Source organism: Pogonomyrmex barbatus, unplaced genomic scaffold, assembly GCF_055798465.1.
Source record: "Pogonomyrmex barbatus isolate J1 unplaced genomic scaffold, ASM5579846v1 scaffold16, whole genome shotgun sequence".
Taxonomy (NCBI): Eukaryota; Metazoa; Arthropoda; class Insecta; order Hymenoptera; family Formicidae; genus Pogonomyrmex; species Pogonomyrmex barbatus.
The window spans coordinates 5,460,233-5,482,769 of record NW_028297112.1 but is presented as its reverse complement, the minus strand read 5'-3'; the positions used below and the strand labels follow the sequence as shown (position 1 = coordinate 5,482,769).

The 22,537-nt window shown below is 35.5% G+C and overlaps 1 protein-coding gene and 1 long non-coding RNA gene across 5 annotated transcripts in view; one reads left to right on the top strand and one right to left on the bottom strand.

Moving 5' to 3' along the window:
- kst (spectrin beta chain, non-erythrocytic 5 kst) overlaps positions 1-22,430 on the top strand; it is a 73,419-nt gene extending 50,989 nt beyond the window's left edge. For 2 of the 4 annotated variants that reach the window (XM_089074044.1, XM_089074040.1), the window contains exons 4-30: positions 1,394-1,619; positions 1,936-2,213; positions 2,891-5,494; positions 5,575-5,891; positions 6,276-6,653; positions 6,820-7,485; positions 7,598-7,883; positions 8,845-9,063; positions 9,198-9,640; positions 9,949-10,002; positions 10,681-11,086; positions 11,159-11,359; positions 11,422-12,022; positions 12,100-12,443; positions 12,538-12,822; positions 13,110-14,843; positions 15,055-15,423; positions 15,547-16,629; positions 16,745-16,971; positions 17,064-17,167; positions 17,269-17,499; positions 17,582-17,859; positions 18,021-18,522; positions 18,706-18,855; positions 18,955-19,029; positions 19,519-19,547; positions 19,869-22,430. In XM_089074044.1, coding sequence (XP_088930170.1) covers positions 1,394-1,619; positions 1,936-2,213; positions 2,891-5,494; positions 5,575-5,891; positions 6,276-6,653; positions 6,820-7,485; positions 7,598-7,883; positions 8,845-9,063; positions 9,198-9,640; positions 9,949-10,002; positions 10,681-11,086; positions 11,159-11,359; positions 11,422-12,022; positions 12,100-12,443; positions 12,538-12,822; positions 13,110-14,843; positions 15,055-15,423; positions 15,547-16,629; positions 16,745-16,971; positions 17,064-17,167; positions 17,269-17,499; positions 17,582-17,859; positions 18,021-18,522; positions 18,706-18,855; positions 18,955-19,029; positions 19,519-19,547; positions 19,869-20,111 — 12,333 coding nt within the window. In that variant the 3' untranslated portion in view covers positions 20,112-22,430. The remainder of the gene's footprint in view (positions 1-1,393; positions 1,620-1,935; positions 2,214-2,890; positions 5,495-5,574; positions 5,892-6,275; positions 6,654-6,819; positions 7,486-7,597; positions 7,884-8,844; positions 9,064-9,197; positions 9,641-9,948; positions 10,003-10,680; positions 11,087-11,158; positions 11,360-11,421; positions 12,023-12,099; positions 12,444-12,537; positions 12,823-13,109; positions 14,844-15,054; positions 15,424-15,546; positions 16,630-16,744; positions 16,972-17,063; positions 17,168-17,268; positions 17,500-17,581; positions 17,860-18,020; positions 18,523-18,705; positions 18,856-18,954; positions 19,030-19,518; positions 19,548-19,868) is intronic. The other 2 variants (XM_089074041.1, XM_089074043.1) reach the window with 2 other exon arrangements.
- LOC112552886 (uncharacterized) overlaps positions 1-22,537 on the bottom strand; it is a 33,980-nt gene that overhangs the window by 9,909 nt on the left and 1,534 nt on the right. The window lies entirely within an intron of this gene.

Here is a 22,537-nt window from a genome sequence, read left to right as displayed (position 1 = left end):
ATACGGTGTGGTCGCATAATTACTTCCGCCAAGCCGACGCTCTCAACGAGATTTTACGCGCCTCGAAATTAATGGTCCGAAATAAATTTCATTCAACCGTCACGTTCGTGACTTAAGCAAAATTAATAGGATCCTCGCGAGAGAGTATTAAGTACCGATGATGTTTATATTCGTTTCTCTTCGGCCGCATGCAACGACATTCAATTATCGAACCCATCGTCATCAAGATTTACGTATCTGACGTAAATCTACACACCATGTACGCACATGTTTCGATGCTTTGAAATTTGGGTTCAACCGTTCATTTAAAAATCAATAAAGTGAATGGTTATTCTATAGATGGAAAGAACGGCTTTACTGAAATATTCAAAAATTTAGCCAAAGACAGAAAATCTGAAAATAATTTTATTCGGCTATCAAAATTATTATGCAGGACGCGTGAGCATGATAATAATATTATAAAAATTTATTTTATTTTAGCAACTAATTTGAATATCCTACATAATTATTTTTATGATCCAACAAAATTATTTTTAGATCTGGCCAAATTTTTAGGCAAATTAGCAAAATCGTGTTCTTTTCGTGTAAAATCTATATACTATCGAAGAAAGTTCAAGGAAGAGATGGCAAACTGTACATTTTATTAGCGTCATAAACAAAATGACAAACACATCTAGCGGCTTCCTCAGATTTATAACAAGACTAGATTCTCATTTTATACGACCGTTACGACGCAGCGCCCTGCTGCTCTCGATTACTTAGAATTATGATTATACCGGTGCACCTTTTCTATTTTTATGACTTACTCATCTGTTATTAAAACTTGTCATTTACGCAACCTGCGTCGAGCGCTGCACAGATCAATGCGATAGATCAGAATGTGGATAATCATGTGAATGGCACGTAAACGTTGGATAAATTATACGGGCGCATTATTCATTCTGATCGATGAGTTTTACGAAGAAAGAACTTAGTCTCGAGACCTCGTAAAGGAGCATATTAGAACGACGAGATTCGAAAGTGGAAAAACTTGAAAAAATGTATAATAAATATATACGTTAGTTGTAAAGTTTTGTAAGAAGAAGAGATTTCGAAGAGAATAAAAGAAACCTTGTTTAAATTTTGCCAATATTTTAATTGTATAATATTATAAATGCACATTTTTTATAACATTAAATCTATAAAATCATAATTTTTTAATTTCTAAAAAAAAAGCACAAATATTATTTATTTATTTGATTATTTGAATCGAGATAGCTATCACGATTCGTATTTTTTAACGTGAAAATATTTTTATACCAAAAAAATTTGTTTCATTTAAATTCACTATCTTTTCCAATTTTCTTTTAGCATCCTCGACTTAATTTCAAAAAAGTTACATTCTCACTTTCAGGTTCGTCTAGAGAGTATTGGTGCAGAAGATATTGTGGACGGTAATCCCAGACTGATTCTCGGTCTCATCTGGACTATAATTCTGAGATTCCAAATTCAAGAGATCGAAATTGATGTGGATGAAGAGAACGACAGCAGCGAGAAGAAATCTGCCAAAGATGCTTTGCTACTCTGGTGCCAGAGAAAGACAAATGGCTATCCCGGCGTTAACATCCAGGACTTTACCGGTGAATTGAGTTCTCCGTCTTGCATACAATTATATGGCATGAATATTCAAAATATACGAATGTCGCGAAAAGAAGTTTGAGTAAACTTCTGTGATATTTATGGGTAGAAAATATTTAGCATAATCTCACAAGCGTATCTTCCGAGCTATAAAAACTTCACTTTTTTAGATGTTTAACAGTATCTATTTATTATAATAAGATAACTGCGAATGATGATATATAAATAAAAATTAAATATTTTTATATGAAGATATATATAGATTAAATGATTTTATATCAAGATAAATTTTAAATATTTTATACGTTGTACAAATAGGCTCCTGGAGAAGTGGACTTGGTTTCAACGCTCTCATACACGCTCACAGGCCGGATTTGGTCAATTGGTCGGAATTACAGCAAAATAAGAACATCGATAATCTCAATTATGCTTTCGATGTTGCTAATTCAGAACTCGGCATACCGCGGCTGCTGGACGCGGAAGATGTGGATACAGCTAGGCCAGACGAGAAATCCATTATCACCTATGTTGCGTCTTATTATCACACATTCGCCAGGATGAAGAATGAGATAAAAAGCGGCAAAAGAATAGCGAATGTATGGTTATTTAATAATTTTTTTCAATATATATATATATATATATATATATATATATATAAAATCAACTATAAAAGGTCAACTATATTTTGAAAATGAAAAAATCTAATAACTTTTGACAAAAAATCTAAACATTTGAAAATTTTAATTTTATCTTTGTTAATATTATGATTATATAAGTTTCAATATTTACATGTGTAGGAAATTGATATCGAGTATAATTGCATGATATAATACTTTATTCAAGACGACGTGCAATGCGCGAGCTCTCGGAATCGTCTTTTTCTCTTAGCGGTGGATTTTCGAGTGTCTCGCGCTTCGCCGAATTCGACCGTGTCTTCTTCAAAATCTTTCGTCAATCACGGGAAAACACGAACTTGATCATCGCGAAAATGATACGTGATCAGCTACTATTTTCGATCAGCTGTTCGCTTCGATTCGCGACCTGAATATGCTCGTCACGTCCATATGAAATACAAATCTAATGATATTTAAGAAATGATACATTAATACACGCAGATATTTTTACAATTACATTTAATTTCCTACAAATGTTATATTTTAGAATTAAAATATATCTTATAGAATTCGAAAATCTACAGATTTAAGAACTTAAGCATTAATGAAATTAAAATAAATATTTCAGCCACTCATTTTAATTGTTTTTACTCTCGCAGATCGTTGGTCAAATGATGGATGCCGACAAGATGAAAATCCATTACGAGAAGTTAACGACTGACTTATTGGAATGGATCAAAATGAAAATCGAGGTCCTGGAAAATCGCAACTTCCCGAATTCGCTGGAAGGCATCCAACGGGAACTTTTATCTTTCAAACAATATCGAACAGTGGAGAAACCTCCGAAGTACAAGGAGCGATCCGAAATAGAAGCATTGTATTTCCACATAAACACCCGGTTAAAATCTCTGAATCAGCCGGCGTTTACCCCACAAGAAGGTCAGCTGATCCACGATATCGAGAGAAATTGGGTAGAGTTGGAGAGAGCGGAACATCGACGTGAAGTCGCTCTGAGGACCGAGTTGTTGCGACAAGAGAGACTTGAGCAGTTGAATTACAAATTTGAGAGGAAGAGCGTGCTCAGAGAGGGTTATTTAAAAGAAATGATTCAAGTCTTGACGGATCCTCGATATGGCAGCAACTTAGCTCAAGTAGATGCCACAGTGAAGAAACACGAGGCCATCAGTGCTGATATTTTGGCACGCGAGGAGCGCTTCCACGATTTGACGAACATGTCCGAAGAACTGGTACGAGAGAATTATCACGGTTTAGAAAGAGTCCGCAGCAGAGAACAAGAAGTGCTGCAGAGATGGAAGGAGCTACTGGCTTTATTAGATCACCATAAATCCAATCTGGTTGCGCTTTGTTCTTTAATGACCTTGATGAGGGAGATCGACACGACGCTCGCTTCCATCCAGGAGCTCCAATTGAACTTCCAGAGTACTGACGTGGGTCCGCATCTACTCGGAGTCGAAGATCTGCTACAGAAACACAGCTTGCAGGAATTGCAAGTGACGGCTTTGGGCGAGAGCCAACGACGACTCGGTAGACAGGCTGCTCAACACTTGACACAGCCACAGAACAAGGAGGCGCCATTGTTGCAGCAAAAGTTGGAATTGCTCAATCGCGCTTACGATGAACTTGTGGAAAATAGCAAGGAACGTAAAGCTCGGTTGGAGGATGCTAGGAATTTCTTTCACTTCCTTCAGGATCACGAAGACGAGGAGTCATGGCTAGTGGAGAAGCAGCGAATATGCAAAGCTGGTATTTCCGCGAAAGATTTGCGAGCCGTGATATCGCTGCAACAGAAACATAAGGCTCTGCAAGATGAGATGAAGGTGCGCAGGCCGAAATCCGAGCAACTTTGCGACGCCGGTAGAAAATTGATAGCCGACAATCATCCATCGGCATTAGAAATACAAAATCGAATAGATTCACTGCAAGAACACTGGAGAGTTTTGGAAGAATTAGCGGCATTACGTAAAAAGCAACTGGATGACGCGGCCGAAGCATTCCAATTTTATGCCGACGCGAATGAAGCTGATTCATGGATGAACGAGAAAATGACTTTGGTAGCCTCTGAGGATTACGGGGTGGACGAGCCGAGCGCTCAAGCTTTGTTACAAAGGCACAAAGATTTGGAAGGCGAATTAAACGCTTATAAAGGCGATGTGCAATCTCTGAACGCACAGGCGGAGAAACTCATTAAATCCGGCATCTCCACTCTAGAGTTGTCAGCCGATCCTGAACCGGTCGCCGAGCTTGAACAAGAAGAATGGAGTAAGGAGATCAGATTGGTTCCCCAAGACGAATGGGTGGATGAGGTGGTCGAACGACTTGAGCCGAGAACTGTTCATGAAGATAGACTGGTACCGCAAGTGAAGAGTCTATATCCGTTCAACGGTCAGGGTATGCACATGGTGAAAGGCGAAGTGATGTTTCTGTTGAATAAAACGAATCCCGATTGGTGGAGCGTAAGGAAAACTGATGGTACAGACGGCTTTGTGCCAGCTAATTATGTTCGCGAGATCGATCCAAAGGTCGTGCAAGTACAGGTACGCAGACCTGAGAAGGTTAAAGTGACACAGCGGGTGAAAAAGACGAAAATGGTAAAGCAAGTAGTGCCAGTCCGGCGACTAAAATCTATCAAATCTACTGTGAAGCCGATCAAGCGAAAAGCAGTGAGCGACGGTGACAGCGTGGAGAAGCGACAGAAGAAGATCAATGATACTTACAGCGAATTACAGGAACTTGCTGTGAAGCGGCACGCATTGCTGGAGGATGCTATCAGGCTTTACGGTTTTTATCGAGAATGTGATGACTTCGAAAAGTGGATCAAAGATAAAGAGAAAATGTTAAGGGTAGATGATCCTCGCGACAATGTCGAAACAGCGAGGAGAAAATATGAGAAATTCTTGACGGATCTGTCAGCTTCTGGGAAACGAGTGGAGGCAATAGATGCAGCGGTAGATGAATTTGTCCGCCAAGGTCATAGTCAATTAGACAAAGTTAAGGCCAGACAAAGACATATTCATCAGCTGTGGGATCACTTAAACTGGCTAAAAACACAAAAGGAAAAGAGCTTGGAGGGTGCATCCAGCGTTGAATTGTTCAACAGAACTTGTGATGAGGCTCACGATTGGATGCTAGAAAAGATCACCCAGCTAGATACGGCCGAGTTGGGCCCAGATTTGAAGACTGTGCAGGCTCTACAAAGAAGACATCAACATTTGGAACGAGAATTGGCACCAGTTGAAGAAAAGGTTAAACAACTTCAGTATTTTTCATTACATAATAAATAATAAAACAATAATTCTTAAATTTTTTAATTTTATTTTTACAGGTACGAAAAGTTAATTTATTAGGCAATAGCGTTAAAAATTCATACCCCCATGAATGTAACAACGTCAATGTGAGACAAAATGAGATTAAGGATCTGTGGAATAAAGTTCAAACGAAGGCTAAGGAGCGACGATCTCGATTGGAAGATGCGGTTGGTCAACAAATATTTATGAACAGTTCAAAGAATCTGATCAACTGGGCTACGGATATACAAGAGACAATGAAAGCCGAGGAACCAGTGAGAGATGTTGCTACAGCTGAACAACTCAAAAAACAGCATATGGAACTTGGAGAAGAAATACGAACCAAAGAAGACGAGTATGTACAGTATGAATCTACAGTATGAAAATACACTAGTCAACAAAATTAACGCATAGATCAGATTATATCAAAATTTAGTATAAACTTCAAATAAGCAGAACTCTGCGAAAAATTATCGTATTTGAAAGTTTTTTTCTTTAAGGATAAAGTCTGTACTTTAAATTATCTGAATCTTTAAATTATCCTTCTCTCATCCCGTCACCTTTTAAAAAGTAAAGACATGTTGTTTTGTCTTCCCAAAAATTGCATAATTTGATGTATTGTGCGAAGCAGGATAAATTTTCTTCGCAAATAATAATATTTTATATATATAAATCTGTTTTAATTAAAAAAATATATATAACTTTTATAAATTATTTTTATTTTCTTATGTTTGTGTAGATTCCGCGAGGTTGAAGACCTTGGTCGAGAATTATTACGTCGTAACCCGACATTAACAGATGTACACGAACGTTTAGACAAGCTACATGGATTATATCCAGCAGTAACAGCCAATTGGGTGACTAAAGAAGAATGGTTACGACAGTGTCTGGAATTGCAACAATTTAATCGGGAAGCTGATCAGATTGAAGCTACTACTAGTTCTCATGAAGCTTTTCTTGAGTTCACCGACTTAGGTGAATCTTTGGATGACGTTGAAGCTCTGTTGAAACAACACGAAAAATTCGAAAACACTCTTCATGCGCAAGATGACAGACTTAAGGCATTTAGTGATACCGCAGACAAGTTAATCGCTCAAAATCATTATGACAAAGATTAGTAAGTAATAAACAATAAAAACAATATAAAAATATAATATCAAATCTTATGAAATTGAATTAAAATTAGTCATAGTTCTGAAAGAACTGATTTAATTATAATTTTTTTAAATAAAATGTTAAGAAAATTTTATTATGTTAACTATATAAATCTGATTTATATTTAGTATCAATGAAAGAAGAAATCAAGTCTTAGCTCGTCGTATGGCAGTGAAGGACGCTGCACAACGCCGAAGAGCAGCTTTGAAGGCATCTGAGCATTATCAACAATTCTCAGCCGAAGTGGATGACTTGCGCGATTGGTTGGGCGACAAGATGAAGACTGCGGCTGACGAGAGTTATCGCGATTTGAACAATCTCGAGCGCAAACTGCAGAAGCATGAAGCTTTCGAACGAGAACTACGTGCCAATGAGGGACAATTGAGAGCAGTCAACAAAGCAGGCAAGGCGCTTATATCTGAAGAAAATTACAGGTCAGATGACGTGGGAAAAACTTTAAAAGATCTAAATGACCAATGGGACCGACTGGTAGCATTGTCGCTGGAAAAAGGTCGCAGGTTGCGGCAAGCAGCTTCTCAACACGGATACAATCGCACCATGGAAGATGCTAGATTGAAACTAGAAGAGATAGAGAGCTGCTTGCAAAGTAAGCAAGTAGGCACAGACCTCCGCAGTTGTAAGGAGTTGTTGAAAAAACATCAGACCCTCGAGAGCGATATGTGTCAATGGGAACAGAAAGTGGATGATCTTGTAGCCATGGGTCAGGAAATGGCTCATGAGGGTCACTTTGATGCGGCAAATATCTTGAAGACCAGTCAAGCTACTCAGAGGAAGTATGTAAATACTAATGTTTATATAAAATTAGTTTATTATACAATTATAATTGTTAAATGATCAACTCGATTTATCAAGATAATTGTGACATATAAATAATGTATTTGTTAGATTCCGCAGCCTGAAGGAGCCAGCTAAGAGACGTCGAGAAGCATTAGAGGAGAGCCTACGTTTCCATAAATTCGGCTTTGAGTTGGATGCAGAATTACAGTGGATCAATGATCACTTGCCTCAAGCGTCCTCAACCACACTCGGACAAAATTTACATCAGGCCCAGACGTTGCATAAAAAACATAAAAAGCTGGAAGCGGAGATCGCCGGTCATCAGCATATGATAGACAGGACTCTTGCTTCTGGACAGACGCTTATTGATCAGGCTCATCCGGAGAAAAAAAAGGTAAATCATTTCTTCAAGATTCCTTTACCAAATAATGATTTTTTTCGCGGTTTTACATGCGCGTGATGATCGACTGATACGAAATTGGAGTAAGAACTTGTAATTTTTGCATAGTTGCAGCTTCTCAAAGGGTACTACATCTAGGTAAAGTAAATATGAAAAGCGCATGAAAAATGTGTCAGAAATGTCTACCGCTTTTCTATATCAATGATAATTAGCAAACCGATTAGACACGTAATTAACACATTATTGTTTTTAGAGCACATTATTGTTAGGACATTTATAATCACTGTACTTCTGTAGCTAGTTCCTAAAATTATGCAAATTAATTTTATATTATAATTGATTTTTCATACACGAAAATTTTTTTAGAGATTTTTAATGCAATTTAAAATTGTAAAATATAATTTCCAATATATGTATTGACATTATAAAATTTTATATATGAAAATTATATGTAATAGTAGATAACTTTTATTTCGAGATAAATATTTAATATATTTAATACGTATGTGTGGAAAATTGTTTATACAAGAATATTACTTTGTTTTTTTATATAGAATATTGATTAAACAAATGTTTTAAATATAATTTTTTATTTTTTTATTATAATCTTACTTATTTTACAGCTTATCTTAAATTAAGAATATAAAATCTATTATTTAAAAAATATATGACTTACATATTTTTAGTTATAATAAGCTTTTTAATTTTATTTTATTGCTTAATAAATAAATCTTTGAAATTGTAAGGTAGAAAGCGTATATATTGTTGCATGCAGACGCAAACTGATACTTTTGCCATAGCGACGAAATTCTGGGCAATATATATCAGCATCATTAATATCAGCGATTAATTATTTAATGAATTATTAATTTGTTTTGCGCGAATGACGCGTTGAAGATGTTATTAAATTGAACTGTTAGATAAAAGTAATTGATTGCATCGATTATTTGACTAGATTCAAGAACTATGCGATGTTCTGGATGATGCATGGAGAGATTTGCAAGATAAAGCGGGAGAACGCAACAAAGCGTTAGATTTGTCTCTGAAAGCACAAGAATTCTTCTTCGAAGCCGGCGAGGTCGAGAGTTGGCTTAATGAGAAAAACGACGTATTGAGCTCCACCGATTATGGCAGGGATCGCGACGCCGCCACCAAACTATTGACAAAACACAAGGTATACATTTTGTAAAGTGAAATACAAAGCGTGATATCGACAATTCAATTTACTCTATTATTTTATCCAAAGTAATAGAAATCATTATAATTAACTATATTGTTGAAAGTTCACATTTGGCTTATAATTTACAGGCTGTTGAGCTTGAATTAGATACATACAATGGCATCGTGACAGAAATGGGACACACCGCTTCCACAATGATCAACTCGAAGCATCCCGATAGCAAGGCGATAGCTAATAAGCAACAAGCGATCGTGCAACAAATGCGCGCTTTACAGCGATTAGCTACCGTAAGACAGCAGCGTTTAATGGAAAGTATGTATCGCCACGAATATTTCCTAGAAAGTAGAGAGTTGGAGCAATGGATCAAGGAGCAAGAACAAGCAGCAGCGTCAGAAGACTATGGTCAGGATTATGAACATCTGCTATTACTGCAAACGAAATTCAATGATTTTAAGCATCGAATAGAGGCCGGCTCTGAAAGATTCAATCAATGCGAAGAACTAGCCAGAAAATTAATTGCGAACGAGAGTCCTTACATCCAAGATATCGAGAAACGTCAGGAACAATTAGGGTAAATCTTTAACTTATCATCGATAATTCTTTTGTTATTATTTTTATTTCTACCATTTTATTATTTTCTTATTACTCGTAGAATATCAGTTGCATGTATTGAATTAACAAAATGGTGTAATTGGTATAAATTAATGTTCCTCTTTCTTGGTAAATCTCTTGATAAATCTTTTTTGATATAAAGATCGTGTAATGTATCGTGTGTAGTATGTCATGTGTATTTCTTGTAATGTATAAATTGTAATCTACTCCTGTTTTTTTCTCGGTGTTGGGTTACTAACTTTCTTTCCATATACATATTCAATATAGATCTGATGAAGATGATCCGGTGCTTCAAGTACAAAATCAACAAATAATGATGAAGTGAGTACAAGCTTAATTTATTCTAACTAATTCATATGTATATATACGATTGTTAAATTTTGTGATTCAAAGCTTATCTATGTCCTATTTTATTATACCTTATTCATAATGCTAATTTTTGGGAATTTTTTAGGGGACTTTTGAGTACTTTTTTTCTTGTATATATCTTTGAAATCTTGATAATCTTCCTTGAAACTTCTTTACTTTTTAAACTGCCTCCATTTAAAGCTTTTTAATCTTTTGAAATTTTTGGATGTATGTAAATAATTAAATATAAACTAAATGTCTATATATGTTTGTACACTTGTTAACTTTCAGGAATTCAATTGGATTTAGTTATGCTCATATTCATCTCGGATCAATATAACCCAAATTTGAAATTTTTTAAATTTTCTTTAGGATCAATCAAGAAAATGAACATATTTCATATTATAGGTAACATTTCTCTTTTATCATAATGAAAAATTCCAACAATAAAACCTTTCAAAATATAGAGTTCCCGAGTCAACATGATCCGACATGAATTCCTGAATTAATACTAAATTATTTATTATATTTTAGGTAAATAGGTAGATAAAATTATATGAATAAGAATTGTATTTTTCTCCTTAAAAAAATTGTATATAATTTTCGCAGAAGGAAACAAGATTAATAATCTCGAGATACAATTGTTTACAGGGAATCATGGCAGCATCTATTAGGTCTTATTCGAAATCGCGAACAACGATTACAAGCAGCAGGTGAAATTCATCGATTCCATCGCGATGTAGCGGAAGCACTATCACGAATACAAGAAAAAGAGGCTGCTTTACCAGAGGATTTGGGTCGTGACTTGAATTCCGTTTTGGCTTTAATTAGACGTCATGAAGGATTTGAGAATGACTTAGTCGCTTTGGAGGCTCAGTTGCAAGTCTTAGTTGAAGATGCTTCTAGATTACAAGCTCATTATCCAGGCAACAACGCAGTGCATATTGATCAACAGCAACAAATCGTTGTTGCTCACTGGGAAGAGTTGAAAGAAAGATCCGCTCATCGAAGGGATCAGTTGCAAGCCAGTTGCGATTTACAGCGATTCCTTACTCAGGTATTAAATTACATTATTTGCTATTTACGACATATTTGTATAATGATTACTTCTAACATGAGAAACATTTAGGTAAGAGATCTGATGAACTGGGCAGCTGGACTCCGTGCTACCATGTCAACAGAGGAGAAAGTTCGAGATGCAGCCAGTGCACAGATCTTGAAGGCGGAACACGAAGCTTTAAAAGGGGAAATCGAAGCGCGAGAAGATAGTTTCAGCTCAGTGCTCGATTTAGGCGAAGCCATGGTGCAAACCGGTCACTACGCCGCTATGGTAAGATGTCAAAATTGATATCTTGCGTGAACATTTATTAATCACGTTGATATATTTTGCAGGAAGTTGAGGAAAAGTGTAATCAGCTGCTGGATGAACGACAGAGACTGCATACTGCTTGGCAACAAAAGAAAGTGCATTTGGATCAACTGATCGACTTGCATTTCTTCTTACGAGATGCCAAACAGCTTGACACTTTATCCAGCACTCAGGAGGCCGCACTGAGTGGTGATAATTTCGGTATCTCGGTCGAGGAGGTAGATGCACAGATGAAAAAACACAACGAATTTGAAAAGTTATTGGTTACGCATGAAGAAAAATTGACGGCACTTCAAGAGCATGGAAGCAAACTTTTAGCCCAGAATCATTTTGATTTGCCAACGATTGCCCGTCGATTGAATGAGGTTGTTCAGAGACGCGCAAGAATCCGTGATCTATGCGATGCCCGAAGAAGAAGACTGGAGGCCAGTTTGCTGCATGCACAATTCGTTAGAGACGTGGGTGAGGCTGAATCTTGGATAGGCGAGAAGCAAAAGAAGTTGGAAGCGGAAGCAACGAAGGGTGAAGTATCTAGCTTGGAAGACAAAATCAAGAAATTACAAAAACATCAAGCGTTCCAAGCGGAACTGGCGGCAAATCAGAGCAGAATCGAAGAAATTAAAGGTAATTGATTGGTGATTAAGTCGTATCATTTGTCTTGCTTATATCGAAAAAAAATAATATATTTATTTATAAAATAGCAAAGGGAGAGACATTATTAGCACGAAAACATCCGGCGAGTGCGGAAATTCGTCAGCAATTGGAACATCTACACGCTTCTTGGCGAAATTTATTGTTAGAATCTGGAAATCGGGGCAGAGGTTTAGAAGAAGCTCAAGATATCTTGGAATTTAACAATCAGGTGGAAAAAATCGAGGCGTGGATCAGAGATAAGGAAATGATGGTGCAGGCTGGCGATACAGGAAAGGATTATGAGCATTGTTTAAGCCTCCAGAGAAAACTGGATGATGTAGATAGCGATATGCGAGTTGACGATTCCAGGATAAAATCAATTAATGCTTTGGCGGATAAACTTATAAAACAAGTAAGGTTTTTACAAAAAAGAAATCTATTAAAAAAATATTCATATTACTTTGTTATTAAAAATATTTATATTATTTTACTATTTTGGACAACAGGGTCGTGATAATGAATCAAAAGCAATTCAGCAACGACGCGATAACTTTAACAATAAGTGGAAAGGCTTGCAAGGTGCATTAAGTACGTATCGCGAAACATTAGCGGGTGCACTAGAGATTCATTTATTTAATCGAGATATAGATGATACAAACCAAAGAGTTATTGAGAAATCAGTAGCCATGAATACAAGCGACACAGGAAAAGATTTACCCGCTGTCGAACAATTACAAAGAAAGCAAGAGGCTATGGAGCGAGACATGACAGCAATAGAAGGCAAGCTAAAGGTAAAAATTGTATCAATTCTATAAATCTTTTATTTCAAAATTAATATAATTGCAAATTTATTCAATAATTGAAGTGACAGTAATAAACACTTGATATAATTTATTTATATTTATCATTATTATTTATCACAAAATTGATATTTTTCTTATATTTTAGAATATCATTCTTAACAAAGTTTCAAAATTTGCACTTCAGCTCTTATATTTAATCTAACTTCAAGTATAAAACAAATATATTTTTATATTTCAATTTTTATATTTCAATTTTTCATTTTATATATTTTTAGGAGCATAAGGCAGAAGCGCGAAACTTATCACACAAATATCCGGATAAAGCGTTTGAAATAAATGGGATATTATCTGAGCTTCAATCTAATTGGGACGATTTGCAACGCGTGACTAGGTATCGGCGTGAAGCTTTAAATCAAGCCTACACATTGCACAAATTCCAAGCAGATCTACATGAATTGGACATCTGGGTGGCAGATACTATCAAACGCATGGATGAATCTGAACCGCCGACTACCATATCCGAAGCTGAAGCTGTACTAGAATTACATCAAGAGAGGAAAGCAGAGATCGATGGTAGACAAGATACGTTTAAAGGCTTAAAGGAACACGGTCAAAAACTTGTATCAATCAATGAAGATGTCAAAGATAATCTTGAACACTTGGAAGAACTTAGACAAACCTTGGGAAATGCCTGGGACAATCGCAGACAGAAATTAACGCAAGCGCATCAATTGCAATTATTCAAAGAGCAAGCCGATCAGGCTGATAGCTGGCTAGCAACGAAAGAAGCGTTTCTCAATAACGATGATCTTGGTGAATCATTATCTGGCGTTGAAACACTGCTGCGTAAACACGAGGAATTCGAGAAAATGTTGGCGTCTCAATTGGGTCGTATTGAGGAACTCGAGAAGTTTGCCAATGAGATCCTATCACATGAACACGCAGACGCTGGTATAATAAAGCAACGACTCACTTTAGTTTGTGCCAGGAGGGATAAATTGCGGAACAGCGCGACAGCCAGAAGGAAGAAACTTTTGGAGAGTCATCACTTGCATCAGTTTCTTAGAAACATATATGAAGTGGAAAGCTGGTTGCATCAGAAGCAGCAGGTGGCAAGCGACGAGAATTATAGAGATTCTTCAAATTTACAAAGCAAAATACAAAAACACGCCGCATTTGAAAGCGAATTGATGGCCAACAAAGGACGAGTTGCGGCAGTGATCAACGAAGGCGAAGCGCTTATCGAAGAAAACCATTATGCCTCAAAGGATATACAGGAACGTTTAGACGAATTGGAGGCAGAATGGCGTCTTTTGCAAGAAACTAGCGAGCTAAAGAAGAACCGGCTGAACGACGCATATCAAGCCTTGCTGTTCGGCCGTAGTTTGGACGAATTTGAAACGTGGATGGACGAAGTGGAAACCCAATTGCAATCGGAAGATCACGGCAAAGATCTCTCGAGCGTAGCAAATTTATTAAAAAGGCACACCAACTTAGAAAACGATGTACTTGGTCACAACGAGGCATGCGAGTCTATTAAAGACACTGCTGCTAGCTTTCAGAAGTCAAACCATTTCATGAGCGATGAGATTCAAGAGAGAGCATTGGTTACGATAAATAGATATCACAGCCTCCAGGAGCCAATACAGATACGCAGGGATAACTTGGAAGATGCAAAATTGCTACATCAGTTCGCGAGAGACGTTGAAGATGAGTTGCATTGGTTATCGGAGAAGGAACCATTAGCTGCGAGCAATGATCTAGGAAGCTCCCTGACTACTGTACAACGATTGCAAAAGAAACACCAAGCTTTAGAAGCAGAACTATTGTCCAGAGAACCTGTAGTAGCTTCATTAGTTAGTAGAGCAACTGTGATGATTAGAAGTGGACACTTTGCAGCAGATAAAATTGAAGAATTGACCAAAAAATTGCAAGAGGAATTATCGCATCTTAGAGATCTTGCAAGTGTTAGGAAATTAAGATTGCTCGATGCTGTAGAATCGCAAATGGTAAGAAATTAAATGTACTTCTATTGATTTGAAATTAATATCATTAATATCAAATTAATAATACAGAATTAATTAAAATAAATTATAATTTTATATTTATTAAGTCATAGTAATGGTTATATAAAAATAAATAATTTTAATGTAAATAATTTTTATAATTTTATCAATTTTCACACACAAAATAAAAAAAAACAAAATTTGCGCTTTATAGTTTTATGCCGAAGCTGCGGAAGCTGAACAGTGGATTAGAGAAAAGCATCCACAACTTACTTCATCTGATCATGGCAAGGATGAAGATTCTGTGCAATCTCTGCTGAAGAAGTTAGAAAGTATCGAACGCGATTTATCCGGTTTCGAAAACACAATTGATAACTTGAAAAAACTTTCACGTGGCTTAGTTGAGCGGCATCACTTTGATAGCAAGAACATCGCGCAAAAACAGACGGATATTGAGTTTAAATTCAAAGAACTGCAGAGATTGAAAGAATATAGATTGCAGAGATTATCGGAGAGCGAAAAGTTTTATAAATTTATTAGACAAGCAGATGAAGTGATCGAATGGATTGGAGACCAAACAACGGTAAATTTAAAAATATTTAGTCAATAAATGTATATAGCTTTAACTTTAATATACTAATAGCTATAATTATACTATATTTATAATTATAAAATTATTAATATAAGTATTAAATATGACAAAAAGGTTGCCGCATCAGAGGATTATGGTCGTGACGTAGAACATGTGGAATTGTTGATTCAAATATTCGACAATTTCCTAGCCGGTTTAACAACCAGCGAAGGTCGGGTATCTGCTGTACTTGACGAGGGACAGAGGCTGATTGAGCAGAATAATCCTGAGAAAAGCAAAATACTCCAGAAAATTGACGAAACAAAACAACAGTGGGAGGATCTGAAGGAATTAGCACATGCTCGACAAGACGCATTGGCAGGGGCCAAGCAGGTTCACATGTTTGACAGGACGGCCGACGAGACTATCTCTTGGATACAGGAGAAAGAAGCAGCTCTTAGTTCGGATGGCTATGGTCAAGATTTGGAAACGATTCAAGCACTGGTAAGAAAACATCAGGGATTCGAGACTGACCTTGCGGCTGTAAAGGAACAAGTGGAAAGCCTGATGGAAGAAGCATCCAGATTGATCGAGCTGTTCCCAGACGCGCGTGTACATATCGACGTGAAACATCAGGAAGCGGAAGCGGCCTGGGCCGAGCTGCTGGAGAAAGCGGCACAGAGGCGAAGCAAACTGGCTCAAGCGGAACAGTTACAGGCCTATTTAGGCGAGTATAGAGAACTGATATCTTGGATAAATGAAATGGTGGCCAAAGTGACTGCGCCGGAATTGGCTCGGGACGTTCCTGGTGCCGAGGCGCTGATTTCCAGGCATAACGAGTATAAATCGGAGATCGACACGCGCGAAGAGGCCTTTGAGAAGTTCTACCGAACTGGGCAGAAACTAATCGAGCAGGGACATTTCCTAGCGAAAGAGGTCGAGGATAAGATATCGGTGTTGCAACAACGCCAGCAAATCTTAAAGGACACATGGCAACAGAGAAGACGTATTTACGAACAGAATTTGGATACACAGTTGTTCAAGAGAGATGCTGAAACTCTGGAGAATTGGATAGTCAATAGGGAGCCGATGTTGCACGATGAAAAATTGGGTGACAGCATTTCTCAAGTAGAAGAGTTGATAAGGAAACACGAGGACTTTGAGAAGACTATACAGGCACAGGAGGAAAGATTCAGCGCGCTTAAACGAATAACAATGGTGAGGTTTATTATTGTAATTAGACAAAGATGAAATAAAAGATTGTTAATAATTATTGTTGAAGACTTACAATGTGTAATGCACGTGTGTTTTAATATTATAAATATTTGCACAGTTGGAGGAAGCCTTCCAAAAGCAACAGGAAGCGGAAATGGTTGCACGCCAAGCAGAGAAAGAACGGGTGGAACGTGCGAGGATTGAGGAACGGAAGCGCAAAGAGGTGCAAAGGATAACTGAGGAACGAAAACGTGAAGAAGAACGTAGACGATTATTAGACAACTCTCATCGCACGCAACACGATGAACTTAACGGCTCGGTCGACGAACATGAATCCGCGAATATGTGAGTTTAAAATTAAAATACAACTTAAGGCTGAAAGGTACTAAGATATTTTTACAAATAATTTGACACGTTTACGTTAATTCATTCATCAGGTTGTCTCCGCTAAAAGGTGCTACCGCTTCCGAAACAGCAGAACCTAGCGCACCACAAAAACCATACGGTTTATCGCATATGTTTAGTGAAAAATTAAGACGAGGTATGCAATATTTACGCAAAGAAATCAATTGATAATAAATCCTCCGCACTTTTGCATCAATAAAAAAATTTCATAATTGATTATGTTCGAATTTTTTTCAGCAACTTCGGATATTAAAAGAGCCGAAAGCATGAAAGTGGATACGAAGAAACCAAAACGAACCCCGAGCTTTACGACTAGACGAAGAACACAAAGCTTCCGAAAACTGCAACGAATGGAGAATATGGATGCGTTACGACCAGTCGAGATTCAAGGTCTTCTCGAACGAAAGCATGAGCTTCAAAGTGCCGGCAAAAAAGCAGCTGTCCGATCATGGAAGCAATATTACACAGGTATTTAATTTACGAAATTATAAAATAAACCTAAAACAGTTTTTCTATTAGTAAATTTATTTTTATTCCTCGACTATTTCAGTATTGTGCGGTCAACTGCTGTGCTTCTTTAAAGACACGGACGATTTCTCGCTAAGTAAAGCGGCTACTGCTCCGATAACTATTTTCAATGCCATATGCGAGAAAGCGGATGATTACACGAAAAAGAAAAATGTATTCCGGTTGAAATGCACGGACGGTTCAGAATTTTTGTTTTTGGCACCAAGTCAGGAGGAGATGGAAGATTGGGTGAATAAAATCTCATTTCATGCGAAATTGCCACCAAGTTTGCAACTCTTAAGCTATGACGAGTCTCAAAAGGTTCGCAATAAATTTTTACTTCTGAATTTGGGAAATTATCTACACAACTATAATATTATCTAATCCTTTAATCACTTAATTTTCTTTATATATTCTTTATACTCTTTATATATTTTAATATTCTAAAAAACGTGAACTATATATCTACTTATCAATTTTAGATGCAGCAAGAAGGCTTAGAGAGATTGCAGAGTTCAGGACTCGAACATGCAGATGACAACCCGTCGACTGGAAGTAGTCGCGCTTCTACACCGGAAATGGAACGCAAGAACTCTGTGATCAGACGTGACCCGACCTCGCAAAATCAACACTCACCTAGCTCGGTGCAAATAGAATTTCTACAGATGCATCGGCACAATCAACAACGGCGTAATGACGCACAGAACACTGAGGCATTCCTAGCGTCGCAGAGACCCGAACCGCCGCAGACACAGACAGAGTTTTTGCAAATGCACAGACAGCAACAGCTGCTTGCACAGCAACAACAGCAACACCTAATACAGCAAGAACAACTGGCAGCTCAGCGCGATCAGTATCAACAGAATTCCGCGATGTTGGGAACCGACAAGCCACCCATACCACCCTTACCGCCGCGAGGCGCTCCTCCAGCTATTCCTATGCGAACATCCAGTTCGGAAAATATGGTGCAATATAGGCGCAATGGTACATTTTTCTAGATAAAATTTATTATGTTTGTTATTGTAATTTATTTTATTCATTTTATTTATGATTTACTCTTCTTGTATCTAATAATCTTTTCAAGTTTCCATGTACTATAATCTATATCTCCATACCTCAATCAAAACATTGTTTTTTTTTTTTTTTTTTTAATGCTGTTATCTATAGATATGGAACATCATTTGCCACCAAACAGACCCAATGTCTACCAGCAGCGAAGCGCAACATTAAATCACAATGGGTCCGGTCAGTATTCGTCGAATGAGCCACCAGTATGGCATCGACAAAGCAGCGTGGATCTCCCTTCACAACATCAAGGTAAATTATTGTATAGTCTAAGTCGAAAAATTCAAAAGGAAAGTTTAGGAAAATTCTACTCGATATTTATCGACACGTGAACGATCATCGTCATTTTAGAATTAGCCCCTCCATTGCCATCGAGTGCTCCTCCGCCGACCAGAATGGCTCAGTGGAACATTTCTCATAATTCTGGTCAGTCATTATGAAACATCCACATTTGATGAAAAAGAGATCGCATGCAAGCATTCTGCGTTTAGAGAATGCTTTTGTTTTCATCACTCATCTGTATCCACATTTTGCAAAAAAATCTCTTTGCATTTAGCAAATTGCTTGGCGAGGAATGTAAAATGCTAGAGCAATTGTGAAACAATTTATATGTGTATTTAAACTTTTAACCGAAACATATACTTATCCTTCAAAATATTAATATAAAATATTAATACTAACTGATTTATGCTATTGTTTATAAGCACTTAAAAGATTATAAATTAATGTTGCATTTTGTTGATCTGCACTTTGATGTTCTAACTCTATAATTTACATAATGATGTAACGATTGTAAATAGCTGTTTATTGTATTATAACAATAATTTTAATTATAGCTGGATTTTATATATTGTAACTTGTGATTTCAATTTTTAATGGAAAAAATTTCTTAATTATTTTATTTATCTGTTACAGCATACGGGAATGTACCAAATATTAGACAAGTAAGTCTTTTTATATTAAATGAATTAAATCAAATTGAATTAAATAAGAATTGAAAAGAAAAACTAATTTTATATTCTTTATTTTTCTTATAAATCGAAATCAAATCATTATTATATTTTCAAATCGTCTCTAAGATTTTACAAAATATACATTGATTCTGAAATATTATTTAAATTTGATATATTTAAATTAAATTAAAATAATTGTAGCAATTGTAACAACTGAATTGATATCTCAACTTTGTCATTACACATTTATAAAATAATTATATCTTGCTGTTTTCTATTTGAAAACTTAATATATATTCGTATCTTTTACAGGGTGTACAGCAACAAAACAATACTTTTACTGGCAGACCGACATCATTACCTCCTTATGTCGCTCCACCAGCAGCTCCGCAAACATCTTCTCCGAATATTGCAATGATGGACAACAGAAGAGCGTCAGAGAGCGGATCAGAAAGCGAACAAAGTTCAAGTAGCAACCGGAAAGATCGTGATTACAAACGTAGTTCTGTATTGAGCAATCTATTTGGAAGACGCAGAAAGCCCTTTCAGTCGTAACGCAAATTCAAGAAGCTTTCACAAAGTGCACTTGTAATTACTTGTTATTATATCTATTTCAAAAATTATTGAAACGTAATACAAGAAATTATTCTTTCTCATAGAACGCACGATAAAGTTCCTTGAGTACATCATTGGAGATTTAAATTTAAATACTATGGCATTTTTGCTAAACAGTACATAGTAATTTATTTTTCTTTTTTTGAGGGAGAGATTTTTTTTCAGTAATTAATTTTTCATTACAACTTGTGCAATAATACTAATATGCATATTGTACTTGTTGTTACCTCAAACATAAATCACTACATAGGAAATTTTCGGACGTTCACGATCGAGATCGATCGTTTTTAATCAAAATATTTTCTTATTTATAAATAAGTAAAAGAATCAAGAGTCATATCAAAAATTAAAAATATAAGTGCGCGTGTAATCATTGAAATCCATATTCCCAATTTCATCAAAAACGATTTTCATCATTCAGAAATGTGTTTTTTGAAAATACGAAATTACTTTATTATTCAAACCCTTAGATAAAAAATGTCGAGTTATTAAATTCCTAATATTATTGAATGAATCAATCTTTTATTGTACTGTAGAAGCAACATTTATGAGAATGTTTCCAAAAGTACATAAATTTAAATTAAAATTAGATTTTCAAGTGTCATTATCTGAAGGATTAAATTTATTGTTAAAAATTTTTTTAAACATTGAAAAATTGTTTAATATTAGAAAAAAACAATTTTTTTATGTTAAAAGTAACATAAAAGTAATTATTTTCTATTATTATTTTATTTATATCATACCTTAAAAGAGTGAGAAGGAAAGATCATGTTCTTTGCAAGATTATGACAGTTGAAATTTTTCAGTTATATTAAAAAGAACAAATATGTAGACATGGTTTAACATAGCATTGATTTTTTTATACTCAATATTTTTGGCCTAATAATGAACTTTGTTACAATTGTAACAGTAATTATTAAAACAGTAAATATTAAATTTGACTTACTAAATATCTATTGCAACGAACAATAATGTTTTGTTTATAATATAAAAAGAACAATTCTAAAAAGAAAAAAATGACCCATACTGAGTTTATTTGAGATGTACCTGACTTTAAGAACGAAGTGTAGGATGACTTTATTTTCGGAGATTATCTTTTTCTTTTTTCCTCCTTTTTAAGTTAAAAAGTATCAACAAAGATGTTAAAATATCAGAAGGGTGTAATGTTTAAGTTGTAGATGTCATAATATATGTTGCAAATATTATATATTTGAAGACCCATATGTGGGACCAATGATCTTAATATTTAGATACCAGAGATAGACGTATTTTTTTCCATGAGGAAGACGAAACATTATGTATTCTCGCGTTATACTATTTCTTACGATAATGGTGATGTTATGAAATGTAAAGTGTATTTAATATAGTTTAAGAACCATGTACTATGTGCAGGCGTATTATCGCTGTCCCACATGTATAAGTTATATATACATATATATATATATATATATATATATATATAAATTATATGTGTATGTATGTATGTATATATATATATATATATATATATATATACATAAATATATATAGAGATTTTCAAAAATATAATATTATACAAACAAAAATCCCTGTGCACATTTATTCTGTGTGTAAAATCCATGTGATTATTTTTATTTCTCAAATCTTTGTTTTTTACGCAAAAACATCAATAGAATTTATTTGTATTGAAATTTAAGTGGAGCAAATTAAATATTTTTTTCTAATATTAATACTTCCATGGATAGGATTGTGCATTTACGCGTAAAATATAAATAATCTACATTAGCATAAACAACGTAACGTAAGCTATGTAAACTATATAAACTATATATAAAATGTCATCTATGTCAAACAATCGTAAATATCGTAAATATAATGGATCATAAAAGATTCATATTTCGTTCATATATAGCATATTTTATTTAAACAGATTAAGGCTCGATTATCCCGCAACAAAATGTCGGAGTTGACGGCATCTGATAGTGGCAAAGCAATGTAGCTCTGAAGATAACAAACCATTTAGGAACATATTTAAAACAGAATATTAGTTACCTTCAAGGTTTCAACGCTTTTTATGATTTTGGTAAATAGTGCCGCTCCTTAACTAATTTTAAACAATTTTTAAACCCGAGCGCTTTCAATACAGCACAAATAATTTGCCACTATATGAAAAGTTCTCGCCAATTTTTTGACATTTGCTGATAATTGTATAATAGTTTTGACGCTTTCAAATATTTGATCGCATATCTTTGTATGAAATAAAGAATATTTAATTTGAAAGAGGTGCATATCATCTTATTAAAAAGTACTGAACAAATACTAAAAAACAATTATTTAAAAATTATTAATTATACGTTATTTATAACTGTGAATTGTATTGTTCCTGC